The sequence below is a fragment of the Ambystoma mexicanum genome, chromosome 5q, assembly GCF_040938575.1.
Source record: "Ambystoma mexicanum isolate Mex_15411 chromosome 5q, UKY_AmexF1_1, whole genome shotgun sequence".
Lineage (NCBI taxonomy): Eukaryota > Metazoa > Chordata > Amphibia > Caudata > Ambystomatidae > Ambystoma > Ambystoma mexicanum.
The window spans coordinates 849219902-849232850 of record NC_090933.1 but is presented as its reverse complement, the minus strand read 5'-3'; the positions used below and the strand labels follow the sequence as shown (position 1 = coordinate 849232850).

General features: G+C 42.3%; 1 protein-coding gene across 3 annotated transcripts in view; it reads right to left on the bottom strand.

The window, feature by feature from the left end:
* C5QH8orf88 (chromosome 5q C8orf88 homolog) overlaps nt 1-12949 on the bottom strand; it is a 1871959-nt gene that overhangs the window by 682638 nt on the left and 1176372 nt on the right. For all 3 annotated transcript variants that reach the window (XM_069622341.1, XM_069622340.1, XM_069622339.1), the window contains exon 4: nt 3410-3491. In XM_069622341.1, coding sequence (XP_069478442.1) covers nt 3410-3491 — 82 coding nt within the window. The remainder of the gene's footprint in view (nt 1-3409; nt 3492-12949) is intronic.

Sequence of the window (12949 nt, the reverse complement as noted above, 5' to 3'; positions counted from 1 at the left end):
AGTCTCTTCTCAAGTAATTTGTGGGGGTTTTACAGCACCAGTTTATCTGCAACTGAACAGATACAAAAATCAGATACCTTTCTGGGCCATTTGGCCAGGACACGTGAAGTTTGGGTAAGGAATGGAGCTTGCCTACAGCATTTTTGCCCTATATATTTATTTGTATACAAAGCCCTACCACGCTCCCTTTGGCTTTTCCGGTGTTAGTCTCTTTGATGCTGTAGATCTATTGAAAAATCTCTAGACGCAATGTTTAGCTTCTGTCTTGCGACTATGTTGGCAGTTTGAGACTATGTTACGATGTTTATATTCTTTTGCAAGACAGAGAAGTTAAAGGCAAATACATGTACGTTTAAATTAGACATAGCATGTTATGAGCAACTTCAACTGCATGTGTTAGTTAACATGATGGATGACAAAGTGCATGATTTAACCCTTTTAGATGACAATATTATTCATCCATTTTTACTCGTTCTCACATATTCTTATTGGTATGTTTTTCCCTTTTTCCCCTCACCGTTCTTCCTTGTTTTCTTTCCACTATCTGATGGACTTTTGGAACATAACATGGGTCATATTTTCCTTTTGGTTATGCAATGTGTCATTCTTTTGGTTTTTCTGTGTTTGAATTGAAACCAACATGAATAATTGTCAATGTTGATGTAATATCTGGAGCAGAGATCAAATATTGTGCCTTGAAAAAGACTGATGTGGTTGAAAACACGTGTCGGCATAGTTTCTATTTACTATTGACCCTGGAATAAACATTGATATTTCAACACACATATGGAGATTAGTACTGTACAACAGTTATCTTGTAGATATCAGCGCATGTACATGGAATAATCCTAAATATTTGTTTTGCTATATTAGGCAGGGGCAGCCTAGAGTTCCATAGTCTGCAGCTGTTAATGGATCTGATACACTATTTCTCACTTAAGCCATAGCGCCCTCATACCTGGTTTCCCCAAACATACGTACATTTAAATATGGTTTGGGAATCCACCATACACATTAATCACTGGGATGCCTACTAAGGGGCGTCCAGGGCAGGCCTAAAGATACTTAGAAGTTAATGTTTCTATCTTTATTTCACACCATGAGTTGAATCTAAAACTTTCTTGAAGGAGAGGGGAATGCCATCAGTATGATGTAATGAAAATGTTTCTAACTACTTTAGTATTCTCCCTATTATAAAATGACTACAAGACATTTGGTCTCCTCTTCAGTTATACCTTTGTAGCCGTTCCTCTGATTCCACGTCCCCTCACTCAGCAGATGCCCCCATGGAGTCATTGCCCTCTCTTGAGGCTGCTGGGCATAGGGAGGGTGACCTTCAGATATCAGTTTTCTCTGCAGGCACTTCCAGGCTTCTCTTCAATTCTCACCAGTGCTGGAAATTCTCCCTGCTGATTGGCTGGGTTTGCAACAGCTGCCATTAGTATCTAGGATTGTACACTTACTTTATCCTTAGACATCTACTAAATGTACGATTTATGCAATATTTATTATTCTGCAACTACTAGGTATGTAGCTAACAGTGATTAATAAAAATAGTTTACAAAAGACAATCCATTCTTTCTATCAAATGCGCTCGTGTTCCGTCTCTTTTCTTTCTCTCACTCCTGTTGTGTCAGCTTTTGATCCACCCTCCCTCTCTCTTTCACTTCACTCTTTCAGTGATCTCTACCTACTCTTCATTTAATATTCCCTCCTGTTTGGCATTGAGAGATGGCAAAGGCCATAATGCCAGCCTCTCTGCCTGAGTGGTTAGATGCAGAGTGCAACATTCACTAAAGAGGAAATCAATGCAACTGAAACTTGTTTCCAGCCAGCATTCATTTCTGAAACAGGACTGGTCACCCTGGTTCCCTGAACATATGCCGGGGCCCAAGGTTGAAATGCTTCTCTAGCTAGAATAAAGGCTCAGAAGTTGTAAATGGCTTTTTAAGCTCGGGATTTGGTACCCCCACATCACCTACGGGGAGATAACTAGGAACCCACAGTCTGAGCAGTACTTGTTTTAAAATAACAAGTGTGCATGAATGCTCTGCAGGAGTTGTCACAAATCATGTGTCTCTATGGAAGACTTTAAAAAGGATTGCCTGATTTGGAACTAGACTGACATCTGGGAAGAGTCCTGATTGCTCCGCAAGCTACCATGAGAGATAAGGGATTCACTTTCAGTAAGAGGTACTTCGGACCCTCAATTCTGTGGACCTCAGTAGGTCTGTCTTAAACATATCTTACAATTGCAGGGCATTTTCACAATCTAAACCGGTGGAGGCTCCCTCTTTTGGGAACAGGGATTTGTTGCTGCCCATGGTACTGTGCCTTGTCCCAGTTACCTCATATCTCTGTAAGGGAAAGGACATAGATTCCCTTAAATGTTCATTTCAGTCAGGGCATAATTGGCCATCGACTTCTTGAAAAGATTCATATTTTTAGTGAATTTCATAAAAATCAGGATTCACTATTATGTGAATGTGTCTAGTGGGGATATTTCTTCTTATACAATGGAATTCCAAGATGGATATGCAGGGGTGAATAATTCAAATCAGACAGAAGGAGATTACAATATGGGAGAAATACTTGGCTCCTGGTAAAGGAAATCATTGCTAATGTGCCCAGTCCCACATCCCTCATAACTTGGAAAAAGGGGACATTCACCAGGAACATGCTGGTCAAAAAGCACATGTGGTGCATCGAATTCTGGAGAGACTGGAAAACAATCTGGAATGGAAAGGTGCACGTCGAAATTGGGAATACAGTAAAGGATGAAAGACCAGATTCAGAATGTCAGGGTCAGAACAATATAACTCTTTTTGGACTCATGCTCTTTATGTGAAGGCCTTTGTAGTTCAAATGATAGCTCACTCAGTTGGGCACTTGCATGGGGCATGGGGCCAACCAGCAATTCACAAGTTTCAATCTAAGCAGATCAGATTCAGCTTTCACTCTTCGGAGCTTGATACATTTCGTACCATTAAATGGAGTTAAAATGACACTCCGTTTTACAGCACTTGCAAGAGCAGACGCAATCCATCAAAAAGATCAAAAGAAAAACATGCTACTATAAGCATGAAACAAATGCAGTTAAACACATTTCTATTACAATTCTAGACAGATACCCAGTTTTCTAAACACCTTTAAAAGAAGTCAATGAACTAAGCTGCACCATTATCAAAGGGGATTGTAGAACATTTTGGAACATTTTGGAAAGTCTTAGTTTGCAGAAAAATGTCATCTGAATGGTGAGACATTCAGGCAACAGATAGGAACATGTAAGGGCTGTGGCTGCACAAAGCTTTGGCTAAATGTACCTTTGGCTCCATTATGACATATGTTTGGAAGTGAAAGTAGTGTCTCAGAGTGTAAGACAAAGGTCAAATATAAAACAAAATAATACCTATGTTGCCAGGATCCTCGATCAGATTCGAGTTGAAGTCTTCAGTATCAACTGAGTAATCCACATTGTTACATTTCCACAACTGAAACGAGATAAACAAGAAAATATAACCTTCTGAACATGCTTCAGGATTTTAGAGATGTTAGTGTATGCATTTTTTTTTTTTTTAATGTTCTTCATTGGCATTTAACATGACATTTTCATCCCCGTCCCACCCCTTCCACCCTACCCCGCACTCCAAAAAGATTGCACAACCACTTTATACACTTTCAGAGACATACAGTTTTGTTATTTCTGTGACATCTCGCGTTGTGTCATCGTTCACTTAATGCCCATTACACGCACATTCTGAGGGCACCATTGTTGCACAGTCACTTTTTTTTTATTTGTTCATGGTTCAAAACAAATGTAGAACCTTTGCAAAATATATTCACACATATTAGACAACATATTAGACACAGTTGAATATTATCCTCATGGTGGTTTAAACCTCATCATATTTATGAGAAAACAGAGTAATAAATAAATAACAAAAAATTCATAAAACAAATATTCATAAAACAAGAGAAACCAAATGTCACAAGCATGGACTCAATTGAGATCATAAAGTGCTAGCTCTTTTTCTATGTGTTTGCAAAAGGAAACTAGGGCATATATCAATGGCCTATGATTCCCATGCATCATTCTTGCCCAAAGTGAATCAAGACAATCTTCATACTGTATATTTACAAATTTCATCAACATATTTGTTCTCTTGGTTTTAAAATGAGGGCAATATAAAATCAGATGTTTCAACGTCTCGGTCGATTCTACACATGTGGGAAAACGACATTTTTCATTGATTGTTACATCGTTTGCTTTGTTCCAATATTTGGTCCTTTAGCAAGTGTGATATAGATTGAATTTAAACCAAATTTAGGACCTTCTAAAATGATTACAAGGGAAGGAGTCAATATAATTATATCTGGGAACTCGTTTTTTGGTATAAATAGAATATTCAATGTACATTTTGTATTTCTGTATTTGTTGGAGAGTTATGCACCAGTCATACTCAAAGAGCTTTTTCTTAGCATATCCTTGTCTTAAATACAAGTCATCGATTGTCAGATTTAATTCAATCAATTTTGCCTGCATTTCACACTGACATTGAGTGAGAGAAGGGGAGTTGAACAATTCCAGATTGGATTTCAGATCAACATAGGGCCCCATTACGACTTTGGGGTAGCCATGCCGCTATTGGCGGCATGGCTGCCGCCAAAATCGGGTCCGGGTTCCCTGAATGGGGAATTACCAGGCCATTCCGAGTTCGGAGGGCCCGGTAATTCCGCCCTCCAGGAACCCGGGCCCGGACCTTCCCAATTCCCATTTGAGCCCCTACAGGGCTCAATGGGAATGGGTGAGGGAGCAAACAACGGGCCGATTACGAGCGGCCCGTTGTTTGCTCCCTCCTCCCCTCGCGGGACCCGCTCTGCACGTCTGGTAAAACCAGAGGTGCAGAGCGGGTCCCGCGAGGGGAGCTTGTAATGAGGCAGAACGAGTTTAACGGGTCCGCCTCCTTTAGCGGGTCCCGTTTACCCGTTCCGCCTCACTTGTAATGAGGCCCATAGAGACAATTAGGTGCCGGTAAACACATTCTTACATAATTGGACAACTGTCTCCACTTCCTTCGCGTAGATAAAGAAATTATGCCCAGTTCGTGTCTTATTATACAATTGGGCACAGACATCGGAAGATACATAGCTGATTTGAACAAGGTTCCTTGCAAGCGATCCAAGACCAAACTCATGTCACAAAGGCAAATGTCCAAAGAGTACAACAGTACACTTTCAATCTTGAGAGTGAAGAAATCTATCAGGGGCACCAGAGAGAACTTGCAGTATTTTGCATGGATTATTTTTAATTGAGAGAGCAAAGGCCGGCTCTTTTGCTGTAATAATGAGATCCAGGAATTGATTGAATTTTCCTCGGAGATGTGATAGCCCAAATAGATTGTATTTACGATCAGTTGTATCAGTGTTTCTACGAGCTGCCACTGGTAGCCTTTGCTCCTATTTTTGGCCCCAAATCTCATTATAGCGGTTTTGGTGGGATTCGGGGTCAGATAATGTGCGCTTGCAAATTCTTTAAAAAGATGTAAATTCGTTTGAAGCCCCACCGGAGTGGCGTAGAAAATTATGATGTCATCTGCAAAGGCGAGCCATTGCAGACGTAAGATGCCGAGTTTGACCGAAAAAAGATTTCTATCACTCCAAGGGTGGTCTAAGTCAGACATGTACAAATTGAAAAAAGAGGCTGCAAAGTTACATCCCTGCTTTGGTCCCAAAAAGGTCATTATGGGCTCAGTAGTTCTCCCATCAGCAGAGATCTTGATCTTGTATGAGGTGTCCGTATGGAGTTTAACAAACCAATATATTAGCTCGGATGGAATTCTCATTTTTGCCATTTTAGCCCAAAGAATATTGCGGACTACGTTGTCGAAGGCTGCAGACATGTCAATCATGGCAATATAAACAGGATACGAGTTCTTGGGTTTAGCCTCAGTTATAACATGCACCATTATTGTAGCATTTAGGGTGGTACTCATAGCTTTACAGAAACCTCTTTGATATTTAGAATAAAGATCTTGTACCTCAATACATATTTCCAATTCGTACAGGAGGAGAATTGCAAAGAGCTTTGCCTCAGTGTCGATCAGCGGGATGGGCCGATAATTTTCCGGTCGGGAAGGGTCCCCTTTCTTGTAAATTGGAATTATGTTTGAGGTCAGCCAAGAGCACGGAACATTCCCAGAGTGAATTATAGTCTGGAATTTGGTTTGCAGAATTAAAGCCCAAAGATCTAGATCGGACTTGTATACACACAGGGGTAACCCGTCTGGCACTGCTGATTTTTGAGAAAGATAGTTTGTTAATAGCCCATTTGATGTCATTGATCGACCAGTAATACCGGTGCATCTCGCTGTAACATAATGACACGACAGGTTTGTTGTTAAATCTAGTAGGAAGTTGGAATTTAAGGGTAATATAATCAGACCATGTTTTCTCAGGAATGCGGCATAGATAGTGTATACTGATTATCGGTACTTTTTATGGTTCGCCAGATGGTTCTAGTATTGTGTCTGCATATTGATTTAATTAGAGAGCAGTTGGTTTTATTGTAGCTCAGTATACGTTCATGTCTCAGCTTATTTTTGTAGATGGGCAATATGTGCCTATGCAGGAATTGGTAAGTGGCAGAATCCAAGACATTGGGCCTCATTACGAGTCCGGCGTTAACCGAGGCGGTAAAACCGCCTGGTTAACGCCGGACTCGTATTACCATTCCGCCTCTGTGATTCCCGGAATTACCGGGGCATCACAACCCCAGTTTTCCGGGAATCACGGAGGCGGAATGGTGTAAATCCCCATTCCCATTGAGTCCTATGGGACTCAATGGGAATCGGGATCATGGAAACACCGGCAGCATCTTGTAATGCTGCCGGTGTTTCCTCGTCCGCCTGCAGGCGGGCGGTGTTAAACCCGCCAGGTCAGACCTGGCGGGAACATCACCTACCGCCTGCAGGGGTCGGGATCAGGCGGTCCGGAAACAACGGTGGCGGCGGGTTTACCGCCACCGTTATTTCCGGACCGCCACGGTCGTAATGAGGCCCATTGTTTCTTGGATGCCTTAATGCTTTGTTTTTTTTCCTGTTTTAGATTCTTACAAGTCGGATCAAATGGGTGAGAGTGAATTTTATTTTTGTACTTAGAGCTAAAATATGCCAATCCCATTTTTATTATTTTTGAGCAGTTTGCCTCCATATCAGTGATCGATTTAATTTTGCCACGCTTAAAATTGTCTATATGTAATGAAACCTATTCAACAAATTGTTTACAAAGACCTATGTTCCATCGAAGTGATAATTGGTGGCGGTGAACTTCTGGGAAAGAAAGTGAAGGATCTGATCTTAACAAGGAACACTCTAGTTTAAGGGAGATGGATAATTGGGCGTGATCACCATGTAATATCGGACTGATCGATAAAGGAGTAACAATCGATGTGATGTTATGCGATAGAAATATAAAATCTATCATCGAAGATTTAGAGCGACGACTCCATGTGAATTTGGGGCCAGATCCACTCGTTTCTGCGATGTCCATATCCCAATCATAGAAATAGGAGTTCCAGACAGCCCCTCTATTTTGGGAGGAAGCTTTGGCATTTTTGTTCATGGGTTTCAAACCTTCTCGGGCAATCAGAGTTCAAATCGCCTCCAATTATTATTTCACATCCACCAATCTTCTTGACCGAGGTTTCAAGGCACTTATCAAGTTAATTTAATATTACGTCAATTAGAGTGTTAATCGGATTCCAATACATGGTTATTAATAAAAATTATTTGAATTGCTTGTTATTCATGGTCAACAAAATGCAGAGAAGATTTCAAGATTCCCACATAAGTTTGGATTGGACACTCATGGTATTATTAACTGCAATTGCGAGTCCACCGGAAGGACGCCCTAAAGTTGTTCTCTTGGCTGGTGAACAATATGTTGTATAACCAGTCAGTATGAGGGCATTGAGTTTCATAGTTTCCTGTAGCAATATATTTGAGGGATGATTACAAGAAGTCAGCATCCCAAACCATTTCATTAGATTGTGAAACCCACATGGATTTCAAGACAAAATCTTAAATTCATTGATGTGCGATGGCAATGTCGGGCATATTACTGTTTTAGAGTTTAGAATTGAATTTAACATTGGATCAAGCCAAGGGATGTCTTTATTTTTGGCTACAAGATTCATCAATTCAATAACAGTGGTGTTGGAGTCCCTATCCCCTTTGATGGATTGTAAGTTCGGCCCAGCATTCATAACGGCAAGCGGGCAGGAATGTGATAGAAATTCTTTCGCAATAAGTTCATTGGCAAAGGTGGTTAAAGTGAGTCCTTGGTCTTTGATTTCAGCTCGGCAGAACCAAAAGAATTTCATAATCGATTCTGAAGTGAGATAACAAATAGCCCTATAGTTATTCGTTCTTGCAAGAGAAACTCTCAAGATGTCTTCTGTTTTCAAAATCCTTAATTGTGGAATTCGAACTAACAGTGCGAGAAGGAATGGACGATTGATTCGAGTACTGCCCATGGAATTCGGATTTCCTTCAAGGCCGATTATGTAAACCTTGTCAGATATTGACTGTCCAGAAGGCGGTAAAGTTATAACTGGAGAATCGCTTGGGGGCAGGGAATTTGAAAACATGTGCGCATTTGTTTCAGAGGGTTTTTGGGAGGAAGCAGTCGTAACTGTAATAGTGTCTGATTTGGCTGCCAAAGCATTGGAAAGGGTTTCTGCAGAGATTACACCTTCTTGAATAGCTTTTCTCAAGGTTTCCAAAATTTCAACACAATTGTTGTTGGATTGACAAATGATTGGAGCTTCAGGAAGTACCTTACTAGTTCCTGACCCATGAAAAGATGTTACCTGATTGTCTGTGTTGCAAGTGCGAGGAGAAGTATGGTCGCTAAGAGGACCCATTACATTGCCAGATTTTAAGGTGACATTGTCAAGAGATAGTAGCCTGCTTTACTCCCCCCATTGACTACCATGAATTTCTTGTTGTCAGTTAAGAAAAGTGGGTTGGCAATGGGATGAGCATCTGGTTGGTCAGCTATGCAAACTTCACTGTAGGATTTCCTTACATGGACAAGTGGAGCCTCTAGTGTGGGTGTGTTGTGCACATCTGCATCAAACTGTGAGCATTCAGTGGTAGTACGACTCCTTCCACAGACAGGAAAAAAGCCATTGAGATTTATTTTATGCGCTTTTGTAGGTGGTTCAGATGAGTTTTTGAGTCGAGGATTTTAGAGACACGCTTGATGTTTTTAATAACAGTCTTGGGAGTTTTGCAAGATGGAGTACTGTTAGGGGAGATTATATCTACATTTCCCACTGTGTTAATTACTGAAGCCTGGAGTTTTTGAGGCTTGGTAGGGATGGGGACAGGAACAGTACTCGTTGTAATAGGAATTAAAGCAGCTTGACTCTCCTTAGACAGTTGTTGGACATCAATGAGATCTTCATCAGTAATTTCTTTTGAGGGTCCTGTGTCTGATGGTAATGGACACCTGGTGTTAGGGTCCTGGGTTTTATTGGTATCATTCAGTCTTTTTTTGCCATTTAGAAGTGTTTCTGTACGTCTTTTAGCATAGCGTTTCACAGCTCGCATGTGAGTTTTTTTGGCGCGAGGAGACAGAAAGCCAATATTATCCTCAGGGTCGACACTGTTATTCTCATCTTGTTTCAAATGCTCCATTGCCTTTAAAAGAACAGAAGAGCTATCAGGGGGTTCAACATGTTGTGCAGATTTAGTGGAGTGTTGAATGATTGATGTGTTAATCTCATCAATAGATGCTTTCAGTTCTTTCATCTCCGCGCTGAAGTTACAAGCACACGGATTGGAAGGACCGGGATGAGAATCAGATGGAGAAGGTGAGGAGAATATTTTGTCAGAAGGTTGAGTAAGATCTGACGAAAATTGCGTGCTTTTGCTTTTGTGATTTAAAGACAATGAAGGAGTATTTGGCCGGATTTTGCCAATTAATTTTTCTGGGACCTTAAAAAGTCAGAGGCTACTATAAAGCCTTCAATCCTGTCCATTTTGGAGCATACCTGGCGCATCGTGGTTTTTATTTCACACAGTTCAAGATGCGTCAGATCGTGCCCTTTATCTAGGATATCAAGAATTTTAAGTATTACAGGAAATGTTTGGGGAGACCTGCCGTCTTTGTTCTCCAATGGGTTATGACAAAAAGAGGAATCAGGACAGGAATATTTCATTTGAGGTTGAGAAAAGTCAGGAGAGTATGACAATTGTGCAGGCATGGGTTCTTTATTTATATCAGCGTCTATAAGATTGTTAATAGGATAGGCCCGAAGGGGGCCATTGAGAGGTGAAGTTGTTATAGGGTTTTTCCACTCCAATGGTCTAGTGACAAGGGGAGTCAGCATGCCGATTGAACGGCGCACCTGATCATCTAAAGATACCATATTGTGAAGATCAATATCAAACAAGTCATTAGACAAGGAGCGGGTAGAAAGGGATCGTGAGCAATCTCTTAACTCTTTGCAACCCCTCCGCTCCTCGGTACTCCTTACGTCTTTGTGATAGGATGGATCTGAGTCGGGGGAAACCAGGGAGCTGGTGGGATCAGAGAAATGGATCTGCACAGAATGAGATGAGAGTACAGCAGAGTTTGAGCTAGGTTTCAAAGGAATTGGTACAAGGTCTTCCGGTATAGTCAGATCGACATACGAAGACCTTCCTGCACAGATTAACGAGTCAATTATTGTGCTTATAATGGCTGCCGGCATAGCTTCGTTGCAGCAACCGCTGCGCAGCCCACTCGCCATATTCGCACCAAGAGCAGACCGTTAAAGAAACCAAACGCCCAAAAATTTTAGCGGCCAGCAGATATGAGCGGGATTGTACGAAAAACACAGGGACACAGTAAACACACGATGGAACAAACTTGACTGACGTTTCACTTAATGCGAGAAAAAAAAACAAACACACCGTGTGATCACAGTACAGCTGCTCACCGTAAGGTTTCACCTTGGTTTGAGTAACACGGTGAAGAATACTTCTAACGTGCTTCACTGCAAATGCTGTCTTAGAAAGTTATGGGAAAGGACAATGAGGAGGTAAAGGTAAATCTGGAGGGGCTGAAAGCTGACAAGCTGGCGAGCCAGCGAACCGCAAACAACGAGTACTTAAGCGAGTACTTGATGCGCGCGGCCCGTAGTTTTTAAGGACTTCTGGGTAAGAGGGGGCGGGGCCACCTAAATAAATAAAAAAATGTACGCTGTAAGAATTATATTTAAATAGGTAATTATAGCAATAGTAATGTAAGTGCTTGTGAGGTTGTTTCCAACCAGCGTACCAAAAAATAGTCCAGATAAAGTCCACAAGGAAATATCCCACGGCGTTTCTCAGGGTCCATGACAGAGCAGGGAGCCAGCAAACAGCGAGTACTTAAGCGAGTACTTGATGCATGAAGTCACTTTTCAGAAAGCAAATAGTTTCTCCCCATTCCCTATGAAATCTGTCCGCATCCCCCTGGATCTTATATGTAATCCACTCCATCGGTACTATGTCCCAGAGTTTACAGAGCCACCCCACCACCGTGGGTGACCTTTTTTGTTTCCAGTCTTTTGCAATCCCCATCCAGGCCACTATAAGGGAAGTTACCAATGCTCTTTTCTGTGACTTTGAAATGATATATCATTCTGGTTCCCCCAGTCCACCTAGGCTTTCAGCCAATGAGAGAGGCAGGACCTCCGGAATAATTTCCAGCATAGATTTCATGACTTCCTCACAGAAACCTTTAATTTTGGGGCATCTCCGCCAGATGCGTCTTAAGTCCCCTTCCCCTTTACACCCCCTCCAGCACTCTGCAGAAACCAACCCATACAGCTTGTGTAGTTTACTCAGGGTATAGTGCCACTATCATCGTTCTGTACCAGTCCTCCCGCAACTGTAGGGACCTGGTCAGTTTCGGGATGTTCCTCCATAATTCCTCCTGTTGCCCCGCCGGTACTTCCCCTCCTAGTATTACCCCATTATTATCTTCTTTATCCACTGTCTTTCCTAGGTAGACTTACTCCAGTTTCGAAAGCCTTGTCTGCAGGCTTTCTCTCTCTCTCCTGGCCACTCTCTTACCATTGCTACCATCTATTGGCCACCTGGTCAGATCACCTCCTTCCTATCTCAGTGGGCGGACCTCTCCTCCTCCCTCCTGACCTCATCCAATCAACTCCTCCTCCTTGGTGACTTCAATATCCATCTTGATGCGCCCTATTCCTTCTCTGTAGTCTTTCGTGACCTCAGCGATTCTCCCTCTCTTTACATTCTCCCCTCTGGCCCGAATCACTCCGTATGTCACACCCTTGATGCTCTGATCTCCTCCGACCTCCCCCTTTTCATCCCTCTTACCACCCCCCTCTCCTGCAGTGATCACTCCCTCCTTTCCTACCATCTCTCCCTCACTACCCCGCAGGCCAAGCCAACTCCAACTCTACCACCTACCTTCTCGGTCATCCAACCCATGAAACTTGAGTCAGTTGAGCCTTTCGCTGCCACTTTCTCTCCTCCTCTTCCTCCTATGGCTGACTCAGGAATCGTACAAAAATGTCGACCTGGGAACTGCGACGGCCCAAAATGGCGACTTTTTTTTTCTTTTTAACCCCTCCCTTACACCATATATATATGTGGAGGGGTTAAGTGTATAATATTAATATCGGGGAGGGGGAGCTGCAGGGGTCTCCCCCCGCATATATATGTGGTGTAAAGGGTTAAAAAAAAAAGTCGCCATTTTCGACCGTCGCAGTGATCACATAGATCCGCTGACTCACATCCTGACACAGCCCTTTCCACGCTCTACTCTTCCATCTCTGATACTCTGGATATTCTTGCCCCTGTCATGAGGATCCGCCTGAAGCCCAAAGCCAAGTGCAATTCCTGGTACGACTCCGACCTAGCTACCCTTAAACGCCAGTGTAGGG